The sequence below is a fragment of the Bubalus kerabau genome, chromosome 13 (assembly GCF_029407905.1).
Source record: "Bubalus kerabau isolate K-KA32 ecotype Philippines breed swamp buffalo chromosome 13, PCC_UOA_SB_1v2, whole genome shotgun sequence".
NCBI lineage: Eukaryota > Metazoa > Chordata > Mammalia > Artiodactyla > Bovidae > Bubalus > Bubalus kerabau.
The window spans coordinates 30,176,091-30,188,392 of NC_073636.1; the positions used below are offsets into that span (position 1 = coordinate 30,176,091).

General features: G+C 45.8%; 1 protein-coding gene across 1 annotated transcript in view; it reads right to left on the reverse strand.

Moving 5' to 3' along the window:
* Positions 1–12,302, reverse strand: part of FAM171A1 (family with sequence similarity 171 member A1) — a 131,441-nt gene that overhangs the window by 32,194 nt on the left and 86,945 nt on the right. Inside the window, exon 4 of the mRNA XM_055543889.1 lies at positions 1,568–1,726. Coding sequence (XP_055399864.1) covers positions 1,568–1,726 — 159 coding nt within the window. The remainder of the gene's footprint in view (positions 1–1,567; positions 1,727–12,302) is intronic.

Consider the following 12,302-nt stretch of genomic DNA (forward strand, 5'->3'; position numbering starts at 1 on the left):
TCCCTCTGAAATAACAGAGTGATTTTAACATAAAACAACTCCTCTAAAATCAATTGTTCTATGTCTTCTCTCTGCCTTACTGTCATCTTGCGTTTTATAATTTATTCAAGACATCTTGGAATTGGAGCACAGAAAAATGACTGAGATCATCCCGCCAACTTCGGGGTTTTATGATGGAGGCTGGATTGGCGGTTTCATGATGGCCTCAGATTATTATGTTCCCTGAAATACTATTTCCCTCCCAGGCCTATCCATTTAAATGAAAAGTCAACTTTTTTCCCCAAAAATATTCACTTAAGATGAACCATGCAACTCTTCTGGGTGTTGGTGATTGACAATTTATTGCATCATTATCAACACAAACATTCAAGGAAGAAGAAACATTTCTCAAAACAGGTACCACAGAGGGAAGAAAAACGGGTAACAAATCACCGGGTGACCTTGAACTGTAACCAGACATTTATCCACATTCTACAAAATGGATCATATGTTGCAGGGATGAAAGGCTTTTGCAGGATGATCAGTTTCTGTAAAGCACTAGACGATTAGGCGAAATTCAATCAAAGTGTCCCTGGGAAATACAGCAACGTACTTACCTCATGGGATTCAACCCAGAACAGCCTTTGTTTTTCAAGTTTATGTTGGGACTCATGTAAAATATTGGGGAAAGGGAAAGGGGGAGACAAGAAAATGACTCAGGAATTGAGACTCCACCACGGTCTGTTCACCAGAAGGAGGAACGGGGACCACGTTAGCATGGAGTTCTCTTGAGCGCAAATGGAGGTGAAAGGCAGTCTCTCACCGATAAGGAATTATTACCTGCTTTCTGACTGGTGGCTTTCTGTTTCTGTGATCTTTGAGTTCTGTGAGTCCCGCCGGCATAGGGTGAGAATGACTGAGTGGACTTACAGATCTGCCAGGAGATGATTCAAAATCAACTATAAAGCCTGAACACTTGGCCGAGTGGAAGGCAGAAAGAGCAAGCTCAGAGAAAGGGAGGCTGTGAGAAAAGGCTGGATGGACTCAGCCCCTGCAGTCCAGAGTCTCCCTGCCCCGAAGTGCTCCATGTGCTGGTGGCTGGGGGCGCTGCTGTGCTCCTCTGGGAATCAGATTCAAGGCCACCCACCCTTCCCCTTCCAGCTGTGATATGTGGCGAGTGGGGGTGTACATCTCTGCACAGCTGGGCAGGCTGCTCCACCAAAAATGTTCCAGGGGCAAGTGGAGCGAGGTTGCAAACAGGACAGAAAACCTCCAGCTCTGATCTGACACTTGAAAAATTCAATGAAAAGAACTTCTGGGAATTAAATATATTTAGGCAGCCAAAGGAGAGCTCAGAGAGGGTGCTTAAGGCAACTGGTCCCAGCAGAAAGGTTCAGCATTTCAAATTCATGAAAATTCAACCCCGCGGTGGTGCAGAATGAATTCCTTAAATGACGGTTTCAGAGCACCAGAACTTGTAGACAGATCTCCCCCTTCTGCACCTCTGGTCCTCCACTTAGAAAGATACAAACACCTATAAAAGATGCAAACACAGATTCCCCCTGCAGAAGACAGATGAGATTATTACCTGTTCCGTTTCCATCTAATCCTCGCAAATAAGGAAAGCCGTCCACCTCGGAGGGGGAGCTGGCGGCCGTGAGAAAGGCGGTCAGGTCACCGTAGCTGGTGTTCTCCGGCAGCCGCAGGGCTCTTCTCTGGAAGTGCACTCGAGGCTGCGGCCGGGCACCTGCAGATATGAACCTCTGAGTTACCTCCCGGAGAAGCGGTTTCTGTTTTTAGAAAATGCAAACCCGGAGAGGCTCCTCTAAGGTTTCAGTGTGGCTCCCCTGCCCCCACTCCTCCCCACATCCCTTCTCATGGCCCATTCACGCGGGGCACAGAGATGTGACAACATGCTATTATGGGGACAGAAATAATAGCCCATTGTCACGTCTGCTTTGACACAGGATGTTATTTAGGTTTTTCACAAAAAGCTCTATTTGTGAGCAGTCTTGTCACTGCCCAGTCTTGGTCTATGAGTAGGGGTATCGTTTTGGGAAAGAGAGTCTACATAAGTGAAATGAGTAGATGGCAATTAACATCTTGAAACACACAAGGCAAGAGAAATCCTTTGAGACTGTTACAAACACATCCTTAGTCTTCCTAGTAAAATCCGGTCTAAGTGCATAGACCACGCTGGAGCAGAGCAGGCGGCAGATGTGCCGCTGGACAAGAAATGCAAAGAATCCACAGTGAAATGTCTCTTGGCCTTCTGTCTACTCTGGTGGGTGCATCCAACTCCTGACTATTATGTTACAGATTTTATGATGAGCTTCTTGAACGGATGTGAGAACCACTCCTTTCAGGAAACCCTGTGCAGAAGGACGGCTTGAGCCGACAGCCCCGTTAGACAGTTACCTGTGACACCATCTGCAGTTTGACTTTGCTCCAGATCTTGTTTTGACTGTAAAACCTGAACCCGTTTTTATCTAATGATGTAGTGAGGGTCACAAGACATAAACGTTCTAAATCAGTTTGCACACAATCAGCAAAAAACATCATGAAGACAGAAACTCACAGAGATGGGAGTTGGGAGCATTTACTGAATGAAGTATACATCTCTCTGGGATAAAATAAAGTGATTCCTCAAACACAGTGGTCTGCCCTGATGTTCTGGCCATTGTATAACCTGCTCCAGGCTTGAGGGAGACCATATTTCTCTGTGGTCAGCTGGCTGCTCCCTCTCCTTCCAATTCGTGGTTGTTCTGACGCAGCAGCTCTGCCCAGGGCTCATGGTCTTTCACGTCTCCACCAAGGTTCCTTTTCACTCTGGATCAGAAACTTTTAGGGGAGGAATAAGCCTTTCAGGAAGTGTTCTAGGGGAATTCTCTAGTGGTCCAGTGGTTAGGACTTGGCATCGTCACTGCCGAAGATCCAGGTTCAGTCCCTGGTTGGGAAATTCAGATCCTGCAAGCTGCCACAGCATGGTCAAAAACCAACCAAACAAAAACCAGAACTGCTCTCAATAAGGGAGTTCTGGAGCTCCAAGGATCATCTAATCCAAGTCTCTTCCGATAGGTGAGGCCACAAAAGCCCAAATGGACTCACCACCAACACAGACTTACGGGGTGGGCTGCCTTGACCATGGATGACTGAGGAGGTCACGATGGTACCCTTACCTCCTGGAAACTACTGACTGCATTTCTCAAATGACTGGTCCTCCATAAACACTGGCCCAGCTCTGGAGCCCGTGGGAGCCAGATGCCCAAGCTCGCAACGGTCCTGTTTAATCTGGCTGCCTCCACTGAAGCCAGGTGGACACGCACATCAGTCCTGTTCCATTCCAGACCATCGGTGTCCTTTCTTTACCCCTAAAACACAGCCGTGGTGATGCCCTGGCATCCCTGCTGCTGTGTCTGTTAACTTTCAGCTTGCCTTAGCCTTCTCTCCTCTTCCTCTGATCTCACACCACAGTGATGTCTTCTTGCTGTCCCCTCCTTGGTCTGCACAGAGCTTGGGCGCCTCATGATCTGGGGGTGCTCCACGCATGCTGGGAGCACTGGCCTCACCGTATCCCTCTCCCATCCACCTCCCACACCTTCTGTCTGCCTCTTTCCTTCTTCTCTAAGCTGTCCTCAGAGACTGAAGGTCAAAGCAAATCCTTTCTCATCCATCTCCTCACCCTCAACTATATGACAACATCTTATCCTCCTATTCCCATTTTATTTTCTTTTTTATTTTTTTGTTAGATAGACACATGACTTTTGGAGTGGTCTCAAACTGCTTGAGCTGCTTTTATTTTTTTAAGGTTTTAAAATTAATTTTTATTGGAGTATTGTTGCTTTGGTGGCTCAGCGGTAAAGAATCTGCCTGCCAATGCAGGAGCCACAGAAGATATGGGTTCGATTCCTGGATCAGAAAGATTCCCTGGAGGAGGGAATGGCCACCCACTCCAGTACTGTTGCCTGAAAAATTCCATGGACAGAGGAGCCTGGCAGGCTACAGTCCATGGGGTTGCAAAGAGCTGGACACGACTGAGCAACTGAGCACAAATGCACACAGTTGCTTTACAATGTTGTGTTAGTTTCTGCTGTACAGCAAAGAGAATCAGCTGTAAGTATACATATAATCCCCTCTTTCTCGGATTTCCCTCCCATTTCAGTCACTATTATTTTCTTTCAATGATAGTGAACTTTCTGTGATTTGGTTCCCGTTCTCCACTGTTCTTCATTCTAAACAACACTGCTGATGTCTGGGTTTTATACACTGAGAAATGGGAAACTCACTACTAGGAAGGAAGGGGGGGGGGCGTGTCTGCAGTGTTAAGGTGCAAAGAGGGGCCGTTTCCTCATGAGGGTCGAGGCAGAAAGCAGAGGCCAGGCAGGTTACCTCAGAACATGGGTCGGGTACCGTGGGCCCCTTCAGACCCCCTGAAATGGGCAGGTTGAGGTCACTATGAAGGCTCCTTTGGCTGAAAGAAACAGAAACCCACTCAGCCTAGACCAAGGAAAAGGGGAGGCTGCTGAAAGATGAAAGGGAATCCTGCTGAACCCCAGGAAAGCAGTCCAGCCAGGCCCTGTGGGGCCCAGCCTAGGACCCCGATACCACAACCAGGGCTGTTCCCAGTTCTCAAGCCACTGGGCATTTCATCTCCATTCTTTTGTGTTTTTGAATTTAAAATTTTAATAGACACTTTAGTTTTAAAAAGTTCTCCTTAAATTCTATTTAAAAAGGTATCCTTTTCAGATTGAGGGGGGTTTTAAATAGGTGACTACTTTTGTCATTGGTTCCTCATTTTTTTTTTTTTTGGCCACATCTCTTAGCATGTGGAACTTCCCTGACCAGGAATCAAACCCGCATCCCCTGCAGTGGAAGCGTGGAGTCTTAATCTTACTGGACTGCCAGGGAAGCCCCAGTTCCTTATTTTTTAAAATTAAAGTACAATTGATTTACAATATTATGATAGCTTCACGTAAACAGCAAGGTAATTCAGTTATACATATATAATTTTTTCAGGTTATTTTCCATTATAGGTTCTTACAAGATATTGAATAGTATTCCCTGTTATATAGTAAATCCTTGCCGTTTATCTATTTTATATATAGTAATGTGCATCTGTTAATCCCAAACTCCGAGTTTACCCCCGCCCACCTCTTTCCCCTTTGGTAACCATAAGTTTGTTTTTGATATCTGTGAGTCTATTTCTGTTTTGTAAACAGATTCATTTGTATTATTTGTTAGATTTCACATATAAGTTACATCATAGGTCATCCCAATTCTGTATCCTCCTGTCTCTGTCTCTCTGCATGTCTGTTTCTCTCTGCCTCTGTGTCTCTGTGTGTCTGTCTCTACCTCTGTCTCGTGCCTGCTCTTACTACCCGGCTCATCGTGCATTTCCCTGGGAGCTGCATCTCTCCCCTCCTCTCTGCCCCTGCTGCCTTCCTTCCCTTTTCTGTGCACGAAAACCTGCTCCTAGGCCAGACATGCGTGTCTGTTTTCTGTGGCAGAAGGAGTATTGGGGTGGGGGGAGCACAGAAGGGTGATGCGGAGGCAGGTTTCCTAGAAGGAGATGTGGCTGGTCCAGCTGCTTTGACACACGCTGTGACCAGCACACACTGATACCTGTGGGGGATCAAACATAGTCCTCCCAGGAGAAAAGGCAAGACCTCTGCCTGGTGAAACGACCAAAGAAACATCTAAGGAGTATAAGGGTTGAAATATTCTAAGCCACCGTGCAAATACAATCTAAAGTGGGTGTGTGTAGGCTGGGCAGGGAATGGTATGTTCTTAAGCCTAAATTTATGTATGAAAGCTGCTACGTTACCACACTTTTCAGGAAGGACTGGACTGGGTGTGGATGGATAGTGGAGGGGGACAGGGCTGTCTCTCTTCTGTGGATGTCCCTCCCCAACACTCCCCACAGCAGCTGCTTCAAACATCCACTGTTCTTCTCAAACTTGGGGCTCCAGTGCCATCCCCCAAATGCTCAGACCCAACTGTACTGAAAACACCAGGGAACCACTTCTGTCTGCACTTCAAAACCTTTCTTCCTTCTCCTCTGCTGCCTTTCTGGCCCTGCCCTCCCCCAAGGTCAACCCAAGTATTTTGACTTTTGCTTGTTTTATTGTAAGACTTGTTATTTGACCAGTTTTTCTGGACTTCATCAAAAGTCTCTCTCTAGGGGCTTTTCTTCTCCGGTCAACACATATATTCCTTAGTTTCTCATTGATAAAAATAACAATAAGACACGACTTTCACTCTGTTCTCCCCATCAGTCTCCTCTCCTTCCACCCAATGCCCAGGGACGTGGCTTTCCCCCTCAATGCATGCTGCCCTTGGAAATGTCAACTGACGACTGCATAATCTGCAAACCCTGTGACCCTCGCTCGCCTTCACCCCTCCAGCCTTTCACAATGGGGTGCACTGTTCCCCACCCCCGCCCAGCAGCCCTCCCTGCCAGCGGTGGCGGTCCTGCCCTCTGCTCTCTGCAGAGTCGCAGGCCTTTGCTCTACGAGTGCTTTCTTTTCCTCCTGCTTCTGAGGAGAGATCCTGAAGGCTCAGTACAGTTGCCTCTGCCTGTTCCTGACTCTCTCCTGACTTGTCGCCCTTGCTGCAGCCTCACAGTTACCTTCCTGTCCTGCCGGGGACTCTGCTAAGCTCCATGCCTTTTCAGCACCTCAACCTGGATGCCCACCAGGCACTAAAACCATCACTACCTTCTCTCCCACTTGACGAAGACCTACTCCCCCCAACACCCAGGTTTGATTCCGGGTTGTCAAAATTGTTTTCCCTTTCTACTCTTCTGCACATTCATTCAAGGGGCTGCCCCATCTTCCCTTATCAATGTTTCTAGCATTGTCTTTTCCTTCCATTCTGCCTCCACCCTACATGATCTTATGCCACCCCTGCCTTCAACTATCACAAAAGTCTCCTAACTTCCCTGTGCTCCAGCCTCATCCCTTTCCTTCCTCATCTACTGATGATTCTCAAATTCTGCTTTGACCCTGACCTTCCACATGTCCACATGTAGCTAGTGACTACTGTATTAGACAGCACATATCTAGACTGCTGCTACTGCTGCTAAGTCACTTCAGTAGTATCCGACTCTGTGCAACCCCATAGACAGCAGCCCACCAGGCTCCCCCGTCCCTGGGATTCTCCAGGCAAGAACACTGGAGTGGGTTGCCATTTCCTTCTCCAATGCATGAAAGTGAAAAGTGAAAGTGAAGTCGCTCAGTCGTGTCCGACTCTTCGCAACCCCATGGACTGCAGCCTACCAGGCTCCTCCGTCCATGGGATTTTCCAGGCAAGAGTACTGGAGTGGGGTGCCATTGCCTTCTCCGTGACCTTACCCTACCTGGAAACTTTCAATGGATCCACCACTTCCAAAATTAATAAAGGGGGCAACAAATCAAAGACCAACGTAGACTCAAACTACAGCTCCACTTATCTTATGAGAGATGAAGTTCAGCGCTTTAGGATTTACAAAGATCTGGTATACACATTATTTCACATAGTAATCTGTGTGTGCTATACTCAGTCACTCAGTCATGTCTGACTCTTTGCCACCCCAAGGACTGTAGCCCGCCAGGCTGCTCTGTCCAAGGGATTTTCCCGGCAAGAATACTGAAGCACTGGAGAAGTGATTCTCCAGAATGAAGAAGATGTGGTACATATATATGATGGAATATTACTCAGGCATAAAAAAGAACGAAATGAGGCCATCTGCAGCAACATGGATGGACCTGGAGATTATCATACTGAGTGAAGTTAAGTCAGACATAGAAAGATAAATATATGATACAGCTTTTATGTGGAATCTAAAAAATAAAACAAATGAATGACTATAACAAAACAGAAACAGACGCAAGATACACAGAACAAACTAGTGGTTTCCAGTAGAGACAGGGAAGTGGGGAGGGGCAAAATAAGGGTAGGAGATTAAGAGGTATAAATTACTAGGTATAAAACAAATAAGTACAAGGGTATAAGATACAGCATAGGGAATATAGATTATATTGCATGATAACTTCAAGTGGAGTATCATGTATAAAAATACTGAATCACTAGGTTGTACACTGAAACTAATTTAACATTGTAAATCAACTATACTTCAATTTTTAAAAAAAGGAGGAAAAAAATGCAATTTGCAAGCATTCTGTGACAAGGAGCATATTTATGGATCCAGCCTATGGTGGTAAAGAGCCCTCTGTTAATCGGTGCCTATGTTGGCCCTTCCGCTTCACCACACTGTTAACTTGAAACTGCTGCAGGCTTTCTATATAAAACACTGTCAACAATGACTGGAGGAGGGAATAGCAAACCACGTCAGTATTCGTGCCTTGAGAACCCTATGAACAGTATGAAAAGGCAACAATAATAAGACAACCACTTTCCTGACTTTCCAAATGAAATTGAGTGCTAAGTCATTTCCATTGGAAACATGCGCTTACTTTGAACCATGTGTGCATGTGTGCCTGTGTGTGCACGCGCGCGTGTGTGTGTGAGAGAGAGAGCAAGAGAGACAGAGAGACAGAGAAAGCAGTCTCCATAGTTCCACCGGGTCTGATGAGAATGGTTTTAGGGTGTATGTGGTCTGAATTTAGATACCTACCTACAGATAGGAAAGCAAGCGAGCGTGAGCAGTCTTTTTATTGTTCAAGGAAAATGCTCATTAACCATGAGCTTATTCTATTTTATTTGGTTGTAAACATTTCAAAACAAAACTTCACCTGAAGCATTAAATCTTGCTAATGAGAACACCTCTGCTTCTCCCTTCTCCATCTCTCAGCCAGTGGCCTTCATTCTTTCAAATCTTTTGCTCTAGTGTCACATAAAACCAAACAACGGGGCATCACCCCAAACTATGCACACAACACGCGTGAGGCTCTGTCACCAAGCTGTCATCTCACCAACTCCCCCTTCCTCTGGGGGAGTCTGACACATGATAACATCCAGGCAACACAAAAATTCAAATGGCTGACAGCACTTACATTTCTGACTGGCAAGAGTTTATTTTTTTCCTCCTCTGACTCCATTTAAAAAATAAAGAAATGCACCTACACTCGACTAGTTTGAGAATAAAAATTTGAATATAACATTTAGAAATTCAGTTTATATTGGTTTTTCAGAACAGAACTGCAAAGACCCAAAATTATCTACATGTGGTTCTCCTTCCAGCTGGTAAGAAAACAAGAAACAAGATCACCTAGTGTTATCCTGGTATGTCTGTATTCTACTGAGACAAGGAAAAGTACAACTAGTACAACTCAAAAAGTAAGGTGAACTTAAAAATTAACCAAGTGTAGACAATTTTTACGGAGAAGGCAATGGCACCCCACTCCAGTACTCTTGCCTGGAAAATCCCATGGACGGAGGAGCCTGGTGGGCTGCAGTCCATGGGGTCGCAGAGTCGGACACGACTGAGCAACTTCACTTTCACTTTTCACTTTCATGCATTGGAGAAGGAAATGGCAACCCACTCCAGTGTTCTTGCCTGGAGAATCCCAGGGACGGGGGAGCCTGGTGGGCTGCCGTCTATGGGGTTGCACAGAGTTGGACACGACTGAAGTGACTTAGCAGACAATTTTTAAAAGCTGGAATGCAAATGAGAAAGGGAAAGGGAGAAATAAATGGTTCTCAGTTTCTGGTTACATAAAAGAGGGAAGTGATACAGCAGACTGAATAAATTAATCATAACAAAAACTACCTGGATGTCTTACATCCCTAGGCTTATAATATGACCAAACTTCTTGCTCCTTAGAGAGAGAGAGAGAGAGAGCAATTCTAATACTCTGACTGTGTGTCTGTGTGCATGTGGGTACCGATGAACTGTCCTCCTCTTAGCAGCCATGACAAAGCAAATAATTAACTGTAGCATGAGCGATCTATACAGGAAGTACAAAAAGCAATGGGATCTGGATGGATTTTTAAATATTCATTTACTCAACCTTTCAATGAACTGCTCATTGTATACCGATACTAAAGTGGGCACGGGGCCAGGCCCTGGGAGTGTTAAGGTGAAAATGACCCCTTCCTCACTCTTCAGGTTTTTCAGTTTTGTCTGGGAGCTAAGACGATACTGCCAGATATGGCAGGAAGGGTGGTTTTGTGATAAGATACAGAACCCTCAGCTGGAGGGCTGTTTTAATTCTCCTTCCTGGTTACTGATAAGGAATGAAGGGGGCATAAGGGAGGCAGGGATGGGTGGAATCCAAGGTTAGAGCCAGAAGGTGTGGAAGGCACATGGATGCCTAGTTCTGGGCTTAGGGAAGCTCTGGGACCATGTGGCAGGAGTTGGTGGATTTCACTTGAATGCTGTGCCATTAACAAGACTCCATGAATCCCCAGTCTGCTTTCTGCTACAGCCAGCTCCCTTTTCGGATTCATACTTTCTGTTCCCTTTGAATCTGGGCTTGTAGGTGGCCTGGTATGATCACAGATCTGCTGCATCTCATGATTCTATCATTAGCTAAGATCCTCACCTCTTCTGGGTTCTTAGTTCAATTCTAGGAAAAGGAAGAGAGAGAAGAACTTGGGTTGGGGAGATCTACTGGAGAAGGAAATGGCAACCTACTTCAGTGTTTTTGCCTGGAAAAATCCCATGGACAGAGGTGCCTGGCGGGGTTGCAAAGAGTTGGACATGATTGAGCAACTAAGCATAGACACATGGACTTGAATACTTGCCCACTAAAGAGTGGGAGATCTCTAGTCTACTCTAGGAGATCAAACAAGTCAATGCTAAAGGAAATCAACCCTGAATATTCATTGGAAGGACTGATGCTGAAGCTGAAGCTCCAATACTTTGGCCACCTGATGCAAAGAGCCGACTCATTGGAAAAGACTGTGATGCTGGGAAAGACTGAAGGCAGGAGGAGAAGGGGATGACAAAGGATGAGCTAGTTGGATGGTATCAGTGACTCAATGGATATATGACTTTGAGCAAACTCTGGGAAATGGTGAAGGACAGGGAAGCCTGGCGTGCTGCAGCCCATGGCTTCACAAAGAGTTAGAACACAACTAGCAACCGAACAACACCACAGAATGGGAGAAAACAGTGGTGTGGGGGTTAGAGGGGATGAAATAGCCATCTTGGAGAGTCGGAAAACAAGTAACTCCTCCAGCCACATGTTCTGCTGTGGCCATGAGTGGCTGAGTCACCCAGGGTCAGAAGCTATTTATTCAGGCAAAGATGGCAGTATTACTCACAAAAGCCAAGACATGGAAACAATGTAAGTGTCCACTGATGGATGAATGGATACAGGAAGTGTATGTATGTGTATATATGTATACACACACACACACATATATGCAGTGGAATATTATTCAGCCATAAAAAGAAGGAAATTCTGCCATTTGGGTCAACGTGGATAGACCCTGAGGACATTATGTTAGACATTATGACTGAAATAAATCAGTCAGAGAAATCAGCCAGAGAAAGACAATAAATCAGTCAGAGAAAGACAATATTGTATGATTTCACCTATAAGTGGAATTAGAATGGTTGCCAAAGGCAGGAGGCAGGGGGTGAGAAGAACAGATAAAGGTGGTCAAAGGCACAAACTTCCAGTTATAAGATGAATATGTTCTGGGGACGTAATACATGGCCTGGTGTCTGCAGCAGACTTGGGTATGGTATAAGCTTGGAGGAGGAGGTCACCATTAACCCCACCATAGAGCCGCCAGAACTTACACAGGATTGGGGAAACAGACTCTTGGTGGGCACAAACAGAATCTGTGTGTACCAGGACCCAGGAGAAAGGAGCAGTGACCCCACAAGAGACTGACCCAGACTTGCCTGTGAGTGTCTGGGAGTCTCTGGTGGAGGCATGGGTTGGTGGTGGCCTGCTGCAGGGTTGGGGGCACCGAGTGTAGCAATGCATGCATGGGACCTTTTGAAGGAGGTCGCCATTATTTTCACTACCTCCACCATAGTATGGCCCCAGGTAAATAACAGGTCAAGTCAGTCCTGGGAAGCATCACTATGAACAAAGCTAGTGGAAGTGATGGAATTCCAGTTGAGCTATTTCAAATCCTAAAAGATGATGCTGTGAAAGTGCTGCACTCAATATGCCAGCAAATTTGGAAAACTCAGCAGTGGCCACAGGACTGGGAAAGGTCTGTTTTCATTCCAATCCCAAAGAAAGGCAATGCCAAAGAATGCTCAAACTACCGCACAATTGCACTCATCTCACACGCTAGTAAAGTAATGCTCAAAATTCTCAAAGCCAGGCTTCAGCAATATGTGAACTGTGAACTTCCAGATGTTCAAGCTGGTTTTAGAAAAGGCAGAGGAACCAGAGATCAAACTGCCAACATCTGCT